The sequence below is a fragment of the Sinocyclocheilus anshuiensis genome, unplaced genomic scaffold, assembly GCF_001515605.1.
Source record: "Sinocyclocheilus anshuiensis isolate Anshui unplaced genomic scaffold, SAMN03320099.WGS_v1.1 scaffold652, whole genome shotgun sequence".
Taxonomy (NCBI): domain Eukaryota; kingdom Metazoa; phylum Chordata; class Actinopteri; order Cypriniformes; family Cyprinidae; genus Sinocyclocheilus; species Sinocyclocheilus anshuiensis.
The window spans coordinates 360264-377660 of NW_015555769.1; the positions used below are offsets into that span (position 1 = coordinate 360264).

Here is a 17397-nt window from a genome sequence, read left to right on the forward strand (position 1 = left end):
CACACACACCATCAGAACATCACACAGTTCCTCACACACACACACACACACACACACACACACACACTGTGATCTTACAGGGTTGATGAACTTCTAATGATGAATTTAAAAAGTCAAACTACAATAAATGAATAATGTCAAAATAAAAACAGTCAAAATAAATCACTTACTAAAAATGAATTAAATCATAAAATTGGCAAATAAAAAATAAATAAACTGAAAAATAAAATGCTTACAAATTCCTTGTGTGTTTGCACACTTGGCAAATAGTGCTCAATCTGATTCTGAGTACTAAAGTAATTAAATCATAAAACTGTCAAAATAAAATACTCTTTCTCATTTATTTTTAATGCTTCTTACAGATCCGAACAATTATTACCGGAGACGAAATGAAGTGACCACAACAGACAACCTGGACTTCAGACACCACAGTTATAAGGAGATGAGACAGGTGCCGTGTGTGTCTGCTCATCTTTATGACCATTAATAAAATATTACACAATATAACATACAGTGATACCCAAACGTCTGAGAGTTGATAAAGGATTCTTCATGATCTTCCCTCTAATTCAACACAACATGAATGTGAGGAAGTGTGTTAATATGATTGACATGCGTGTGATTAGTGATGGAGTCTGACCTCATTCGACTGATCTCTCTTGTCACTGTCAGGCGATGTGTGTCAGTAATTGTGGCGTGTTTGGTGTATTTTATCGGCCGGTGTAAATGTGCTTCTGCTGTTGTGTTTCTGTTCTTCAGCTGATGAAGGTGGTGAATGAAATGTGTCCGAACATCACGCGCATCTACAACATCGGCAAGAGCTACAACGGACAGAAACTCTACGCCATCGAGATCTCAGACAACCCTGGAGAACATGAGCTCGGTAACACGCGTGTCGCCAGGCCCAACACACTAAAACACGCCTGTGACGCGATGATGAAGTGTGTGTGAGATGTGATGTTGACGTGTGTGTGTGTGTTATATGATCGTGTGTGTGTGTGTGTTATAAGATCATGTGTGTGTGTGTGTGTGTGTGTGTGTGTATGATGTTCTGATGGTGTGTGTGTGTGTGTGTGTTCACAGGTGAGCCGGAGTTCCGCTACACGGCTGGTTCTCACGGTAACGAGGTTCTGGGCCGGGAGCTGCTGCTGCTGCTGATGCAGTTCATGTGTCAGGAGTATCTGAGCAGAAACACACGCATTCGGCGGCTCGTGGATGAGACACGCATCCACCTGCTGCCCTCCGTCAACCCCGACGGCTACGAGAAGGCCTGCGAAGCGGTGTGTCACTATAAACCCTAACCTGAGAATATTAATATGCATTACTGTTCAGAAGCTTGAGATAGGATTTGTTCATGTTTTTGAAATAAGTCTCTTCTGCTCACCAAGGATGCGTTTATTTGATTTAAAATACAGTAAAAACTGAAATATTATTATAATTTAAAATAGCAGTTTTCTGTGTGAATATCTGTTAAACTGTAATGTATTTCTGTGATGCGCAGCTGTATTTTCAGCATCATTACTCCAGTCTTCAGTGTCACATGATCTTCAGAAATCATAATAATATGCTGATTTGCTGCTCAAGAAACATTTCTGATTATTATCAATGTTGAACACAGTTGAGCTGCACAATATTTTTGTGGAAACCGTGATACACTTTATTTTTCAGGATTCACAGATGAATAGAACGTTTAAAAGATCAGCGTTTATTTCAAATAGAAATCTTGTGTAACGTTACAATTTTTTTTCACTTTTGATCAATTAAATGTGTCAAACGTTTGAATTGTAGTGTATGTTTATATCAACTCTTGTTAAAATCAAGCCTCCTCAGGTTCATATGTTTTAACCGGATGCTTCAGCGGCCGCAGTGCTGCATCAGAGCGTCTCTCATCTGGGTTCTGGTTGTGGGTTCTCAGGGCTCGGAGCTCAGCGGCTGGTCTCTGGGCCGCTGGAGTCAGGACGGTCTGGACATCCATCACAACTTCCCTGATCTCAACTCGGTTCTGTGGGACGCAGAAGCCCAGAAATGGGTCCCGCGCAAATTCCACAACCACCACGTGCCCATCCCGGACTGGTACCGCTCCACAAACGCCACCGTGAGTCCTGAGCCGCGTGATGATGATGATGATGATGATGATGCCCGTTCACACAGGGATGTTTGTAATGCAGGAATGATGGGCAGGGAGTTTCTGAATGTGTGTAGCTGAACATAGAGCGAGTTTCCAGGAATCTCTGTGATCATGTGTCTGATGAAAGCGTGTCAGAGACACTTTGATGAAGAGAAACATCTGACTGACATCTGCAGATAATAACAGCGATCTGGAGTCGGTCTCATTCTTGAGATCAGAACAAACACATCTGCTGAACAGATGATTGATCATGTTATCAAAGGTTTTAATCGAAAAGTGATTGATTATTTGTTTGAGATCTATGTTTGTCCACCACATCTATTTCTATGATTAAAAATCTTTTGTTAACGTAAGACAGATTTGAGTCACCAGATGGCGCCAGTTCATTGATGTGAGAAGAGAGTCAAGTCCAATTTATTTCTAGAGTGCTTTATACAAACAACACAGTGTGATTCAAAGCAGCTTCACAGAAATAAACGGGAAAATAACAGTGTGAATGTTGCAAAATTCAATGATTATGAAACTAATTTGATTCAGCTGTAAAGCAGCTCTACTGAAGTCAGTAGAGTCATTATTCAGAACTCTTCAGTTCAGGTTTTCTTCTCATCAGATAGTGCCAGTGTAGTCAAACCAGTGGTTTAATCTCATGTGTGTATACATGTATGTAGAGAGTGATGCGTATCACACACCAGTCACTCAACTTATGTTCCATTAATAGGTTGCTCTAAACTGCTCTGACCTCTGACCCCTGACCCCAGGTGGCGGTGGAGACGCGCGCTCTGGTGTCGTGGATGGAGAAGATCCCGTTCGTGTTGGGAGGGAACCTGCAGGGAGGAGAGCTGGTGGTGACGTTCCCGTTCGACCGCACGCGCTCAGTGACGGCGCTCCGTGAGGCCACGCCCACCGCTGACGATCACGTGTTCCGCTGGCTGGCCTTCTCCTACGCCTCCACTCACCGGCTCATGACCCACGCCAGCCGCAGGGTCTGCCACACCGACGACTTCGCCAAGGAGGACGGCACCATCAACGGAGCCTCGTGGCACACGGCCGCAGGAAGTGAGGAAAATCAGCACACATCATTGTGATCGTGATGATCCATCCGTCTCGTTAACCGCTCGCTGTTCGTTAACAGGTATGAATGACTTCAGTTACCTGCACACTAACTGCTTCGAGCTCTCCATGTTCGTGGGCTGCGATAAATTCCCACACGAGACCGAACTACCGGAGGAGTGGGAGAACAACCGCGAGTCACTGCTCGTCTTCATGGAGCAGGTGATCAAACACACACACACACACACACTCACTCACTCACTCACACACACACACACACACACACACACACACACACACACTCTCACAGACGCACACACGCACACACGCACACACACACTCACACAGACGCACACACTCACTCACACACTCACACAGACTCACTCACGCACTCACTCACTCACTCACTCACTCTCACATACTCTCACTCGCTCACTCACTCACTCACTCACTCACACACTCTCACTCGCTCACTCACTCTCACACTCACTCGCTCACAGTTTACCATCCAACTGGGCTCATCAATGATAAAGGGAGTTAACTAGTTAACTGAGATTCAGGAGCTGGGCCACGCCCCACTCAGCCACCTCATCCAATCACCTCACTTCCCAAAACGTACTTATATCAAACCGACCCTTCAGCATGGTTCGTCTCGTTCTCTCGAACCCACCCTTCCCTCCTTTTCTCATCCATTAACCATCCTCAACATCCCTCTCTTCCCTTCTAGGTTGATTAGGGGGGGTCCTAATCGCTCGGCCACACACAACCGAGACAATACCCCCATCCTGAGTCTCTCTGGGCCACCAACATCGGATGCCCAAATCAACCTGTTATCATCCCTTCCCCTTTTCCCATCCTTCCCTTCCCCATTCATCCCTATGTTTATACAATAAAGATTACTTCCCTACATTTGCAGTGTGGCAAACATCGGATGGCCAAACCAACCTGTTATCATCCCTTCCCTTTTTCCCATCCTTCCCTTCCCCATTCATCCCTATATTTATACAACAAAGATTACTTCCCTACATTTTCAGTGTGGCGTGGTCCTTGCTAGTGAATCCCATCGAGTTTGGCCAGGAATCTTGGGGTGATTCTTGATGATCAGCTGACCTTTAAAGATCATATTACAAAAACAGCACGATCATGCAGGTTCACACTACACAACATCAGGAAGATCAGACCCTTCCTAACAGAGCACGCAGCACAGCTTCTCGTCCAGGCCCTTGTCATTTCTAGGCTGGACTATTGCAATGCTCTTCTGGCTGGACTTCCAACATGTGCAATCAAACCTCTGCAAATGACTCAGAAAGCAGCAGCACGTCTTGGGCTCTCTTGGGATCAGTGAAAACATGTCACATCCCCTCCAGAAGCCCGCGGTCAGTAAACAAGCGCGGCTCGTGGTCTCATCACAGAGAGGCACAAAAGCACTCTTCAGGACGTTTTCTTTCACCGCACCCTGTTGGTGGAATAACCTTCCTAACTCTATCTGGACAGCCGAATCCCTCACAATCTTCAAGAAACAACTGAGAACTCATCTTTTCCTGAGCATCTAACTGCCTCCTCATAAAAATGTAAAAAAAAATCCTATGCCTTCACTTTTTCTATTCTATTATTATCCTCCTGTCCCAGCTTTTACTATTTTGAACGATCACTGAAACCTTGTATAAAGGGCACTTCTTGTGTTTATTGCCATCTTATGATAAAGCTTGTTGTATTCCTCAACTGTAAGTCGGTTTGGATAAAAGCGTCTGCTGAAATGATTAAAGGTAGATGTAAATCTCAGTGAGGTCATTGCATAGACTTCCGTTGATTTTCTATTAGCTAACCAACCGCTCTTTCTAAACTTACCCATCACACAAACATGTGCAGAACACTAGATTCACATCAGCAACATCTTCTGGCTGATTTATAAGCCTTTTTAACTAGTGGCGACCAGTCAAATGTCAAAGCTTTCAAAGTATTTCACAACATAAGGACATGAGTGACAGTCCCGCCGTCGAACATGTGTTTGTGTGTGTCCAGGTGCATCGTGGGATCAAAGGTGTCGTCAGAGACGTTCAGGGCAAAGGAATCGCTAATGCCATCATCGCTGTGGACGGAATCAATCACGACATTCGCACAGGTGAAACACGACACACCGCATGGCATCATGGGACAGGAGCATGTCTGTCAGCTGATGGAGTTTGGAATATTCAGTAATGTTATTGATTTGACTGCACTGACACTGTCGGGTGAGAAGAGAACTGAACTAAACCGATCTTCTGTCGAGCTGCTTTACAGTTCATAATTGATGAAAGTTGAATCATTTACTGACGGCAGTCTTGAGTTTCCTTCATTTCACAGCAGATATTGATGCGTGTGATTGTTTGTGGTTAATCTGATGAATGTTGCGTCTCTCAGCGTCTGACGGTGATTACTGGCGTCTGCTGAACCCCGGGGAGTACCGCGTGACGGTCCGCGCCGAGGGCTTCAGCGTCAGCAGCAAGGTTTGCTCGGTGGGATACGACATCGGTGCCAGCAGGTGCGACATTGTGCTTGGCCGCTCCAACCTGTCACGCATCAAAGAGATCATGCAGAAGTTCAACAAGCAACCAATCAGCATGAGACAGCGACTGAGACAGAGACACCTGCTGGACACATAGAGAGGTGTGTGTGTGTGTGTGTGTGTGTGTGAGAGAGTGTGTGTGTGTGAGTGTGTCAGTGTGTGTGTGCAAGTATGTGTGTGTCAGTGTGTGTGTGTGCGCACGCACGACTGATCCTCCTCATGAGAGATTCTTTCCTGGACTGAACACAAGCGTCTGATGTTCACTAATAATCACCTGTATTGTGTACAGGAGCTGTTTATCAAGAGAATATTTTATAGTTTCATATCATCTTCTGTTCTTTGATGTTTTTTGGCTTTAATATATTTCTGCTGAATCAGATCATTTTTCCATCTTTTCTAATAGGTTCATTAGCGAGTGGATGTGATGTGAGTCCAGCTCTGCTCTGTGATGTACGTTATAAGCTTATAGACTTTCATAGAAATTAATTTCTCCCATTAACTTTGAAGTAACTCATTCTTAAATGGGTTCTTACACACATTAGATAATTTCTTGAACAGTTTCTGTTCCATGTAAAGCAGTGGAGCAGATGCTTGCAACCACAGGGTCACGGGTTCGATTCCCTGCAACTGAATGAACAGATTAAATGTTTGTTTGGATAAAAGCCTTATCTCAGTGTCTGCTGATAGTTTTTTTTAATGCTGTAACATCTCCACAAGATCATCATCTTCCTTCAAAATATTATTTGAAATGTTTCATTGAAAATTCCATGTCATTTCTGAGAATGTAATGAATATTCTCAACAAATACTATCATCAACATGTATTGAATGTTCTCTATTAATACAGCAGCAATAAAGCTTCAGAAAACTGATCCTAATTAGTCTAAATCAGTGAGTGTGTGTGTGTGCGAATGTGTGTGCGAGTATGTGTGCGTGTGTGCGTGTGTGTGCGTGTGTGTGCGAGTGTGTGTGCGTGCGTGTGTGTGTGTGTGTGTGTGAGTGTGTGCGTGCGTGCGTGCGAGTGTGTGTGTGTGTGTGTGTGTGTGTGTGTGTTTTTATTTTTTTATTCAAAAAGTAATTTTGAATTTATTTCTCACAATTGTGAATTTTGGATGTTAAAACTATTTGATATTTTCCATGACCTTCATAGTGACGCGGACAGAGCAGAAGGGGAACATCGTTTAATACATTGTTGAGTTAGTTTTTCTTATATTTAATGCATTAGTCAGAGCCAGAATAAGAGTGTTTGTGACTGTATCCCGTCACTCCAGCAGATGGAGGCCGTGTTTCATTCAGCTGCAGTGATTTAGTTATGATGGGTTATGGACTTACTACCAAAAATTACGATTTTTAATGTCTCTGATGATGGATGGATGGTTGGATCGTCACTTAGATACGTCATGTTTCTTGCACAGAATCGTCCAGCACGCTGACTGATGTTCTGAAATGATTTCGACTCTTGATTTGGAGTGAAATCCTGTTCTGTATCCGTTTCACCCGAATGGCTGTAAAGCGCTCAGTGTGTGTAGTTTGAGATCTCTGAGCGTGCGTCCACATGAAAGAGCCTCGTCCTGCTCTGTAATGATGAGCTGTGGAGTGAAGATCTCCGCTTGAGCGTCTGCCAGTCCTGCAACAGGATCTGAGCTCAGATCGGAGATAGAGACTCCTGTCGGCACTGCTGTGAGCAGAACTCACGCGCCACCGTCTACAAGAGTTACGGAGCGTCATGCTGTATCCTCAAATGAGGAGGTTTGTTTTGGGATCATGGAGGATCCCAGGAGCTTCAGGATTCAGCGGAAGCGTCTGAATATTATTCATTCCAGCGTTTGGAGTGAGACGGTTGACAGACACAAAAGCTCCAGGTTGAAGCTGAAAGGAGTCAGTAAATGTGTCCTCTGACCTTCATCATCATCATCATCACCGTGAGGACAGATGGCCAAGTTCTCTGTCTCTGCAGCTGGTTTAGCTCATAGAGTTACTCTCTGTGAAAGCAGAACTTCTCGAGTGTTAGATGCTCAGTTTGGATCTTTCTAGAGGAGTGTTGTCCTGTTTTTGGATTGATTTATTTTTTTATTCAAAAAGTAATTTTGAATTTATTTCTCACAATTGTGAATTTTGGATGTTAAAACTATTTGATATTTTCCATGACCTTCATAGTGACGCGGACAGAGCAGAAGGGGAACATCGTTTAATACATTGTTGAGTTAGTTTTTCTTATATTTAATGCATTAGTCAGAGCCAGAATAAGAGTGTTTGTGACTGTATCCCGTCACTCCAGCAGATGGAGGCCGTGTTTCATTCAGCTGCAGTGATTTAGTTATGATGGGTTATGGACTTACTACCAAAAATTACGATTTTTAATGTCTCTGATGATGGATGGATGGTTGGATCGTCACTTAGATACGTCATGTTTCTTGCACAGAATCGTCCAGCACGCTGACTGATGTTCTGAAATGATTTCGACTCTTGATTTGGAGTGAAATCCTGTTCTGTATCCGTTTCACCCGAATGGCTGTAAAGCGCTCAGTGTGTGTAGTTTGAGATCTCTGAGCGTGCGTCCACATGAAAGAGCCTCGTCCTGCTCTGTAATGATGAGCTGTGGAGTGAAGATCTCCGCTTGAGCGTCTGCCAGTCCTGCAACAGGATCTGAGCTCAGATCGGAGATAGAGACTCCTGTCGGCACTGCTGTGAGCAGAACTCACGCGCCACCGTCTACAAGAGTTACGGAGCGTCATGCTGTATCCTCAAATGAGGAGGTTTGTTTTGGGATCATGGAGGATCCCAGGAGCTTCAGGATTCAGCGGAAGCGTCTGAATATTATTCATTCCAGCGTTTGGAGTGAGACGGTTGACAGACACAAAAGCTCCAGGTTGAAGCTGAAAGGAGTCAGTAAATGTGTCCTCTGACCTTCATCATCATCATCATCACCGTGAGGACAGATGGCCAAGTTCTCTGTCTCTGCAGCTGGTTTAGCTCATAGAGTTACTCTCTGTGAAAGCAGAACTTCTCGAGTGTTAGATGCTCAGTTTGGATCTTTCTAGAGGAGTGTTGTCCTGTTTTTGGATTGATCGGGACGCAACCCCGGAGACGGCCTCTAAACGAGGCTCTCGCAATCAGAATCCTCTGCGTTTAATTACAGCTCGCAGGAAACGAGCCGTTAGCGGAGAGCCGCGATAAGAGCCAATGAAACCAGAGCGGCCGCAACAAAGAGCCACTTATCAGAGCTGGACGCACGACCATCTGATCGCCCGATTCATAATTAATATATTTATCAAATTAATTACTGAGGGGAGCCTGCGGAACAGTGGCTAAATTCATGGAGCGCTGGCTCAGCTTTCGGCTAATAAGAGCCGTCAGAGTAATGGAGGGAGAGTCTCGGCCTGTATGACAGACAAATTACTCCCCGAGCAGAAAAGATATGCAGGAATTCAGAGAGAAACAGAAATGTGTCATTGTTTGGTGACGAGCACAATCACTGCCTTGTCTGTAAATGTCTGAGTCTGTGCAGAAGAAAGAGCGTCTGTCTGTAAATGAAGCTCAAACACTCAACTGTGACTGAAGATGCTGCACAGAAACTGAGAGGAAACACACTCACACACACACACACACACACACACACACACACACACACACACAGAGAAACACACACACTCACACACACACACACACAGGTTTGTTTTTGTGAAAAGTGGGGACATCCCATAGGCGTAATGGTTTTTATACTGTACAGACCGTATATTCTATTGCCCTACACCAACCCTACCCCAAAACCTACCCCTCACAGGAAACTTTGTGCTATTTCAGATTTCCAATACACTCCATTCTGTGTGATTTATAAGCGTTTTGAAAAGTGGGGACATGGGGTAATGTCCTGAAAAGTCACCTTCTCCTTGTAATACCTATGTCATACCTTTGTCATTATACACATTTATGTCCTCATTTGTCACAAAAACGCGCACACACACACACACACACACACACACACACACTCACACACTCACACACACAACGGGAAACTGAAAGTGTTTATGAATTCCTCAGGTTAATTTGACTCATGACCTTTGCCCTTTGACCCTGAGAATCAGTGATGCTGTTGTTCAGGGTTCAGTGTTTGATTGGTTCAGATTCATAACTGCATCATCTGCATTCATAGCCATTTATTCTGTTGGAATCAGAATCTGAGTCTGAGGTGCAGATTCAGTTTTTAATTTTAGCTCCAGTAATATTCAACATTTACTCACAGATCAAACATTTGAAACATTATAGAGTCATATTTCAGTGTTTAATCAGAAGATCCAGTGATGTCACATCAGTCTGATAACAGGAAGTGAGCAGTACTCGTCAGGTCATGTGATGAGGTCTTCATCTCATTATCTGGCTGATGATGGTGAGTTTCACACAAACTAAAACATTCACACACCATACACCTGTGAAATCTGATCTGATGTTTCTGTTAGAGTCTCTTCTGCTCACCAGAGCGGTGTTTATTTGATCAGAAATACAGCAAAAACAGTGAAATATTATTGTAATTTAAAACAGCTGTTTTCTATGTGAATCTCTGTTAAACTGTAATGTATTTCTGTAGTGGAGGAGCAACGCGACGCTTTATTGCTCTTTATTGAGTTCAGCTTCAGCATCAGCTGCGAGACGCGTCTGTTTGAGCCCGTTTGTGTCGCTTCTGATTCTTATCGCCGGCCGAACCGCTTTGTGTGTATTTACGCCGAAATTAAACATTCTTCATCTCCAAACTAATATCCTCTTTTTTATGCCTGCGCAGCGCCGTGTGTGTATGTGTGTGTGTGAACAAAAGTCCGCAGAAACATTCATTTCTGTGTTATTGAGGACCGACGACTTCAATAACATCACATTGTAGAAGCTGTTTGTGTGTCTGAGCTGCAGAAGAAGATCTGATGCGTCTGCGAACCGAACACGACAGACTCTTGATTGCTGTTGTTGTTGATGCAGGAATCAGCACGGCGTGCGTGTGACGTCACGAGACGCGCCACGTGCCGCTTGTTTACAGTCAGTCTGAGTCTGATGCTGCGTCTCAATGTGCCTACTTATACTACGCCCTTAAAGTATGTACTCTTTTGGTGAAGAAAAAGTACACACTTTTGAGTGTGTAGTAGAAGAGTAGGCAAGCTTTGGGACTATGGGATGATATTAGACTCAAAATTATTAATAGATGCACGCACAATTATCCATGTACTGCATAAACTTTATACATGTATCTTACTAACCACAAACAAATGCCTTTCAATTTGAGCCCGTGGAATTCGGGATTAAATGATTGTGCAGCGATTTGTACAGAACTTCGTGACGGTACCTTGTTTTTTTCTTTCTTTCTGTAAATCAACGGCACGTTGTCAGTTATTCCTTCCTTGTAGTAGTATTATTATTATTATTATTATTATTAAAAGGGCTATTATAGTCGCTCATTTAAGCCATTGTTTCATGAATGTTACATTGTGTTTTCTTTTTTGGTTTGGCTATTCTCCTCTACCGTAGAAATATAATAAAGATGTTTAACTGAACTTGTTTTTTGTTAAATATTAAGTATAATCCCGAATTCCACAGACTCAAATTGAAAGGCATTTGTTTGTGGTTAGTAAGATACATGTATAAAATGTATGCAGTACATGGATAATTTTGCGTGCATCTATTAATAATTTTGAGTCTAACATCATCCCATATGGGACATACAACGTCACAATTGCGTCTTTTTTTGTGGTGGAGTGGGGGGTCTTTTTTCTTTTTTTCTTTTTCCAATTGCGTCTTAAAGCACCGCTCTGTCGCACCTGTTACACGCACCCTGTCACTGTAAGCTGGCCTGTCAATCATCTTGTCACAGTTCACATCCTCCACATTTCATTTAATTTAATTTCCTACCGTACTGGAGAGAAAAGAAGTAGCTCGTTGATCTGCCAGTCCCGGGTCTTTCATGCAGAGAACTCTGCTCATATTTTCTGCATAATGATGCTTTTAAAAGTTAACGACCAAATGGATGTTTATAAAAGTTCACATTGCTGTTGCAGATGAAATATAACACGGATAACAATAAATAAATATTTTTTACCAGGTTAAATGTTGATTATTAGTAACTCAAACCCATTTTTGTAAACCTCTCTACCTAACCGTCGATCGCGCGCATCCGCCACGTTTGTAGTTTTTCTAACGCGTTTTATTCGTGTTTGTAGTTCTGGACCGAATCCTTCGCCAAAGCGCAATGGATTGTGGGCAATTTTAGCCATTAGAGTGTGCTCGGATCCACACTTCAAAAATCGACCGGAAATAGTAGACCATCCGGGGACTTTAGGCATACTCTTGTCAACATACTATGTTTTGGGACACACTTATTCTAATCTCACATACTAGGACGGATAGTATGAACATTGAGACGCAGGGTGAGATTCATAAACGCACGGAGTTTCCTCTCACAGCTGTCAAAATATCACTGGAATCTCATCTGATATCATCTGTGAATTCAAAACTGGCACAATACGTTTTTGTATGTTTTTGTTCATTAATTGTTGTGGGATCTATATACTGTTATTGTAATTAATAATTATTATAATGTTTGCAGGTCAAACTGACCCCAGTGGGGTTTATAAAATTCACCAAAAATCACACAATAAAAATAGTAAATCGTACCACTGCAAATAGCAAACAAATCTAAATTATAACACGCTATAAAAATAAATATGCGAACATATGATAAAAAAAGCTGTAATATGTTTAATATATATTTCTTACACATTTTCTGAGTGTATTTCTTTTAATTTTCACAAAATTAAATGTCGCAGCGCTGCACAACATGCATCTCTTCCTCAGTGTTTCTGTCTTGTTTTCCAGAACAAGTCTCTAAACATCCTTAAATCAAGACACGTTTACTGGAGACGCACAATGAAGATATGAAGTCTTGTTTTCTGAGATTCTGATCAAAATGAAGTGAGTTTGTGAGTAGAACAAGAACGAATATCTGTTGATGAAATCAGAAAAAGAAACTATTTCAAAGGGAAGACAGGTTTTCATTCCCCATTGAGCGATATTTGTTCATTTTGATCAATTTCTCATGATTTAAGACTCTTTAGACGTTTGCGCTTGAAAACAAGACTCAAATACTGAGGAAAAACCGCAGTTTTAGTGCAGTGTGGGGTACAGTAAAAGTTATTTCCATATTCTAGTTCATTCTAGTTAGCTTTTTTTCATAAAATGAATGAAAACGTAATGAAAATATGTTGGAAGTTGTATTTTCAGACTGTTGCTAAAACATCTCATTGTGTTTTCCCCAGACATATTAGAGAACATACCGAAGTATTGTTCCCTTCAGTTTATTCTTTACATTTTCTTTAATTGGTCTTAAAATTGTCTTTAAAGTCTTAACTTTAACTTCAAATAACCTGCAGAAACTCTTTGTAGAGATATTTTATTTTCACAATACACATTGTGCTGCGACTTTGACTTAGTCACATTTTGCGATATTATAAATAATCAAGCGAGATTTGCCATATGGAGGTAAAGTTGGATATGCTTGTAAATAATGAGCTGTGTGATTTATACAGTTAGATTTTGCAGCGATATAAACAGTATTGAGTGGTATTTGTGTGGCGTTGTGCATCAGTCTGACAGCATGCAGGTGGAGATGAACACTGGGCAGATCTGCTGTGATTGTGTTTCTCACAGATGTGTTCAGACTGTGCTCCTGTGTCAGCAGTAGATGGCGCTGCAGCAAAATGTGTGTGTGTGTGTGTGTGTGTGTGTTTGTGTGTGAGTGAGTGAGTGTTTGGTGTGTGTGTGTGTGTGTGTGTGTGTGTGTGTGTGTCCTGTACTGTTTCACAGACTCTGCTAATATGACGTGTTTCTTTTATCAGTTTAAAGCATCAGATAAGAGTGGCGGACGGGACGCGCACGGCTCCGAGATCCACAATAACCACACAATAATCCACAATAACCACAGAGATCTCTACATCTCACATGCGTGTGTGTGTGTGTGTGATTGAGCAAACGCCTCGGATCATGTGTGTGTTGAGGAGAGTGATCAGACGCATCATCACCAGAAAAACGCTAAAAACCCCTCAGACATATTGAAAGATGAACCTGAGAAACATCTACAGTTCAGATCACTGAGATTCTTTTCACACCAGACAGGATTAAAAAACACCTACAAACCACCCAGAACATCCTAGGAAACACTTTAATTTGTTGTAAAGCGGTTAACCGAGTGAAGAAATATATGTGATTGTGTTTGTCGAAGCCTGTCCTCTGGTGTTTCTGCACATAACGCGTCTCTCCATTAAGACACATTCAAGCCGCCGCGGAACAAAAGCGTCTTCATCGGTGTTGCTGTCGTCTCGGGTTCGGTGTGAACGCTGTGTAAATCGCCGCAGGCTCGCGCTCGTCTGGTGTCACCTTACAAATAAGTGAGGAAATTATTTTGAAATAGTGTTGAAAGGATGGAGCTGTTAAACACTGACAGCTGATACTGCGGCCGCTGGATCCCACAGGTCATGTGTTCCTGTGACCTCACGCATCACATGACCCCGAGACGAGCGACATCTCATATTCCTGTGAACAGTCACGCTCTTTCAGGCTTTATATGTCACATTCACTGATGGGAGTCCATGTGGAAATAATGTAGAGCATGATGTTTAAGACGCTTCATAGATTATAACAGGAATGATTCCGTCACACAGGATTCATGTCAACTGGCAGAAAAGCTTTTGGGACTCACTAGCAATGTTGTTCTGACCTTAGGGAGAGAATTCTTAACCCTGTGTGACCTTTGACCTTCAGAGATCAGACGTCAGGTCTCATCTGTTGATCATTTCTCCTCGTGTGTGTGTCATCAGTAAATCATTTCTGCTCTGCTGTCAGTTAATGATATTTCAGTCTGAATGGACTGTTTTACTCGAATGAATTCATGTCGTCAGTGTTAAATCCTCCTCATCTGACCGCTGAGTCCTGAGAGCCACTGAAAAGCCACTTCAGCCGCAGCATTTACATGCAGTTATCTCCTTACACAATTAACTGCTCTGGGTTAATGAGCGTCTTGCTTGTGTGAGCGTATCGCCGGCCGGAGACGGAGCAGAGGCTGTAATTGGTGTTTGTGGAGTTAATGGAAGCACTGTGAATGAACGCTGAGACCAGAAACACTTAGACGAGAAAACAAACCATTAACCAGTAACACTCACGCTAACTACCATACACTAACTACCACACACTGACTACCACACACTAATTACCATACACTAACACACTAACTACCAACCATCAATTACCATACACTAACTGCTACATCCCACTCATTTTCATATATTTGACCTTACAACAACGTGAGTGATGTGACTTCATACAAAACTCTGGTGCATTTCTATGCAGTTGCTAGGGGGTTGTGTGCGGTTGTTAGGGTGTTGTGTGTGTGGTTTGTTAGGCTGTTGTGTGTGTGTGGTTGTTAGGGTGTTGTGTACGGTTGTTAGGGTAATGTGTGGCAATGTTAGGGCATTGTGTGCGGTTGTTAGTGTGTTGTGTGCAGTTGTTAGTGTGTTGTGTTGGGGTTGTTAGGGTTTTTTCTGTGGTTGTTAGGGTGTTGTCTGGGGTTGTTATGGTGTTGTGTGTGAATTGATAGGGTGTTGTGTGCAGTTGTTAGGGTGTGTATGGTTGTTAGGGTGTTGTGTGTGAATTGATAAGGTGTTGGGGTGTCGTGAGTGGTTGTTAGGGTGTTATGTGTGGTTGTTAGGGTGTTGTGTGTGGTTGTTAGGGTGTTGCGTGCGGTTGTTATGGTGTTGCGTGCAGTTGTTAGGGTGTTTGTGTGCGGTTGTTAGGGTGTTGCGTGCGGTTGTTAGGGTGTTGTGTGTGTGGATGTTATGGTGTTGCGTGCGGTTGTTAGGGTGTTGTGTGTGTGGATGTTATGGTGTTGCGTGCGGTTGTTAGGGTGTTGTGTGTGTGGATGTTATGGTGTTGCGTGCGGTTGTTAGGGTGTTGTGTGTGTGGCTGTTAGGGTGTTGTGTGTGCGGTTGTTAGGGTGTTGTGTGCGGTTGTTAGGTTGTTGTGTGTGCGGCTGTTAGGGTGTTGTGTGTGCGGTTGTTAGGGTGTTGTGTGCGGTTGTTAGGGTGTTGTGTGTGCGCGGTTGTTAGGGTGTTGTGTGCGGTTGTATTGAGTCACTGATGGTGAATGTCACAGTCACTCAGAACTGGGCAGCGATTCTGCAGAGAAACACACAAACAAACAAGAGGAGAAGAACAAACACACTCAAAACACAACTTATACCCATACGGCAACATAATTATATTTATAATTATAAAAAACTAATTATGTTTTGATAAGCTTATTTCCTATTTATTACTTAAAAAAATATATTTTCTATAAATTTGTATTGTTCAAACAATATATTAAAAACACACTCACATTCTGTATTTACTCAAAATGTGTTTTAAGATTGGAAATGTACATTTTTGAAAGTTAAAATAAATATCAAATAAAGTTAAAACTGAGTCGGTCTGGATTATATGAAGCAGGACAGTTTTAGACTCAAACTTCTGTGCGGTTTGACTGTCACGGATGCAGACGATCAGAGATTGTTCTCAGTTTAACTGCGCTGTGTAATGAGCTCTTGAGCGTAACGACTCGTTAGAAGTGAAATGAAACATGTGGCTCCTCACAAACCCTTCAGAGAGCCGGCGATCCGAATAAAGCTGTGAATCTCCATCTGCTTCAACAGCCCTCGACACACACTTCAGAGAATCAAGATGAAGATTTACATAACAGATTCATGCTGCGACGGCACCAGGGTGAACATCAAGATAATCACTTTCGATTCTTGTATAATCAAGGTCAGATTATGTTATGCATACTTTGAATATATTGTCTGAAGGAGGATGATTATATCTTTTCACTCTTTTTTGATAGTTTTTATTGAACGATGTGGTTGTCAGCACATACTATATCCTCCATCAGTCTGAAAACTGACCGGTTTGAGTGTATTTTGTTGGTTAACTTGTAAACTGAAGCGGCCGCACTTAACTACGAACTATTCAGAACTATGAGCAGACATTCAGATGATCTCTTTATTCATTCAATTGCTGTTAAACACCTCAAATGCAGTTTCAATAGCCTTAGTTTGCATTTACTGAAGGAACTGGCGTTTCCAGTGTGACTTCAGCTGAAGTTCTCTTCATTATGCAGTGGCGGTGCATGATGGGAAGCGTGTGTCTGATTCTGTCTCATCGTGCCTCACGTTTAGCTGAGGACTGTTTCTGACCACTCGTGCGTCTGGTAATTGTTTAGGGTAAAGTGGGAAAATGGAAATAACCGTATTAATGATTACAGATGGAGTGTCATTTGTTTGGATGTTCAAACAGTTTCTAGTGTCTCTGTTTAAAGTCAGTTAAATATAAGGCCATTTTTGAGCGCGCTTCCCAAAATATTCACTGTTAAATCATCGAATGGAATATAATTAAGTATTTGCCATATTCAGTGTTGTTTTGCCAGAATCAGACAAAGATGCTTTTTGCAGCCTGCAGGAGTTAACTAACCCATACTAACTAGCTAGACACTGACCTGTGAGTTTGACCAATGGCAGACAGTGTTTGGGAAACGTGTTTTTCTGGAAACGAGGCACTTTAATGAATGTCCACTTCCTAATCGCCAATTAAATCCGTCACAATCCTGATTGGCTG

General features: G+C 42.5%; 1 protein-coding gene across 1 annotated transcript; it reads left to right on the forward strand.

Moving 5' to 3' along the window:
- The first annotated feature begins 349 nt into the window (after positions 1-349).
- LOC107674389 (inactive carboxypeptidase-like protein X2) lies at positions 350-6588 on the forward strand. The gene is made up of 8 exons (XM_016468350.1): positions 350-451; positions 760-883; positions 1084-1280; positions 1916-2095; positions 2887-3184; positions 3261-3400; positions 5201-5300; positions 5579-6588. The coding sequence occupies exons 1-8, from the start codon at positions 350-352 to the stop codon at positions 5818-5820; spliced, it is 1383 nt and encodes a 460-aa protein (XP_016323836.1). The 3' UTR covers positions 5821-6588.
- Positions 6589-17397: the final 10809 nt, after the last annotated feature.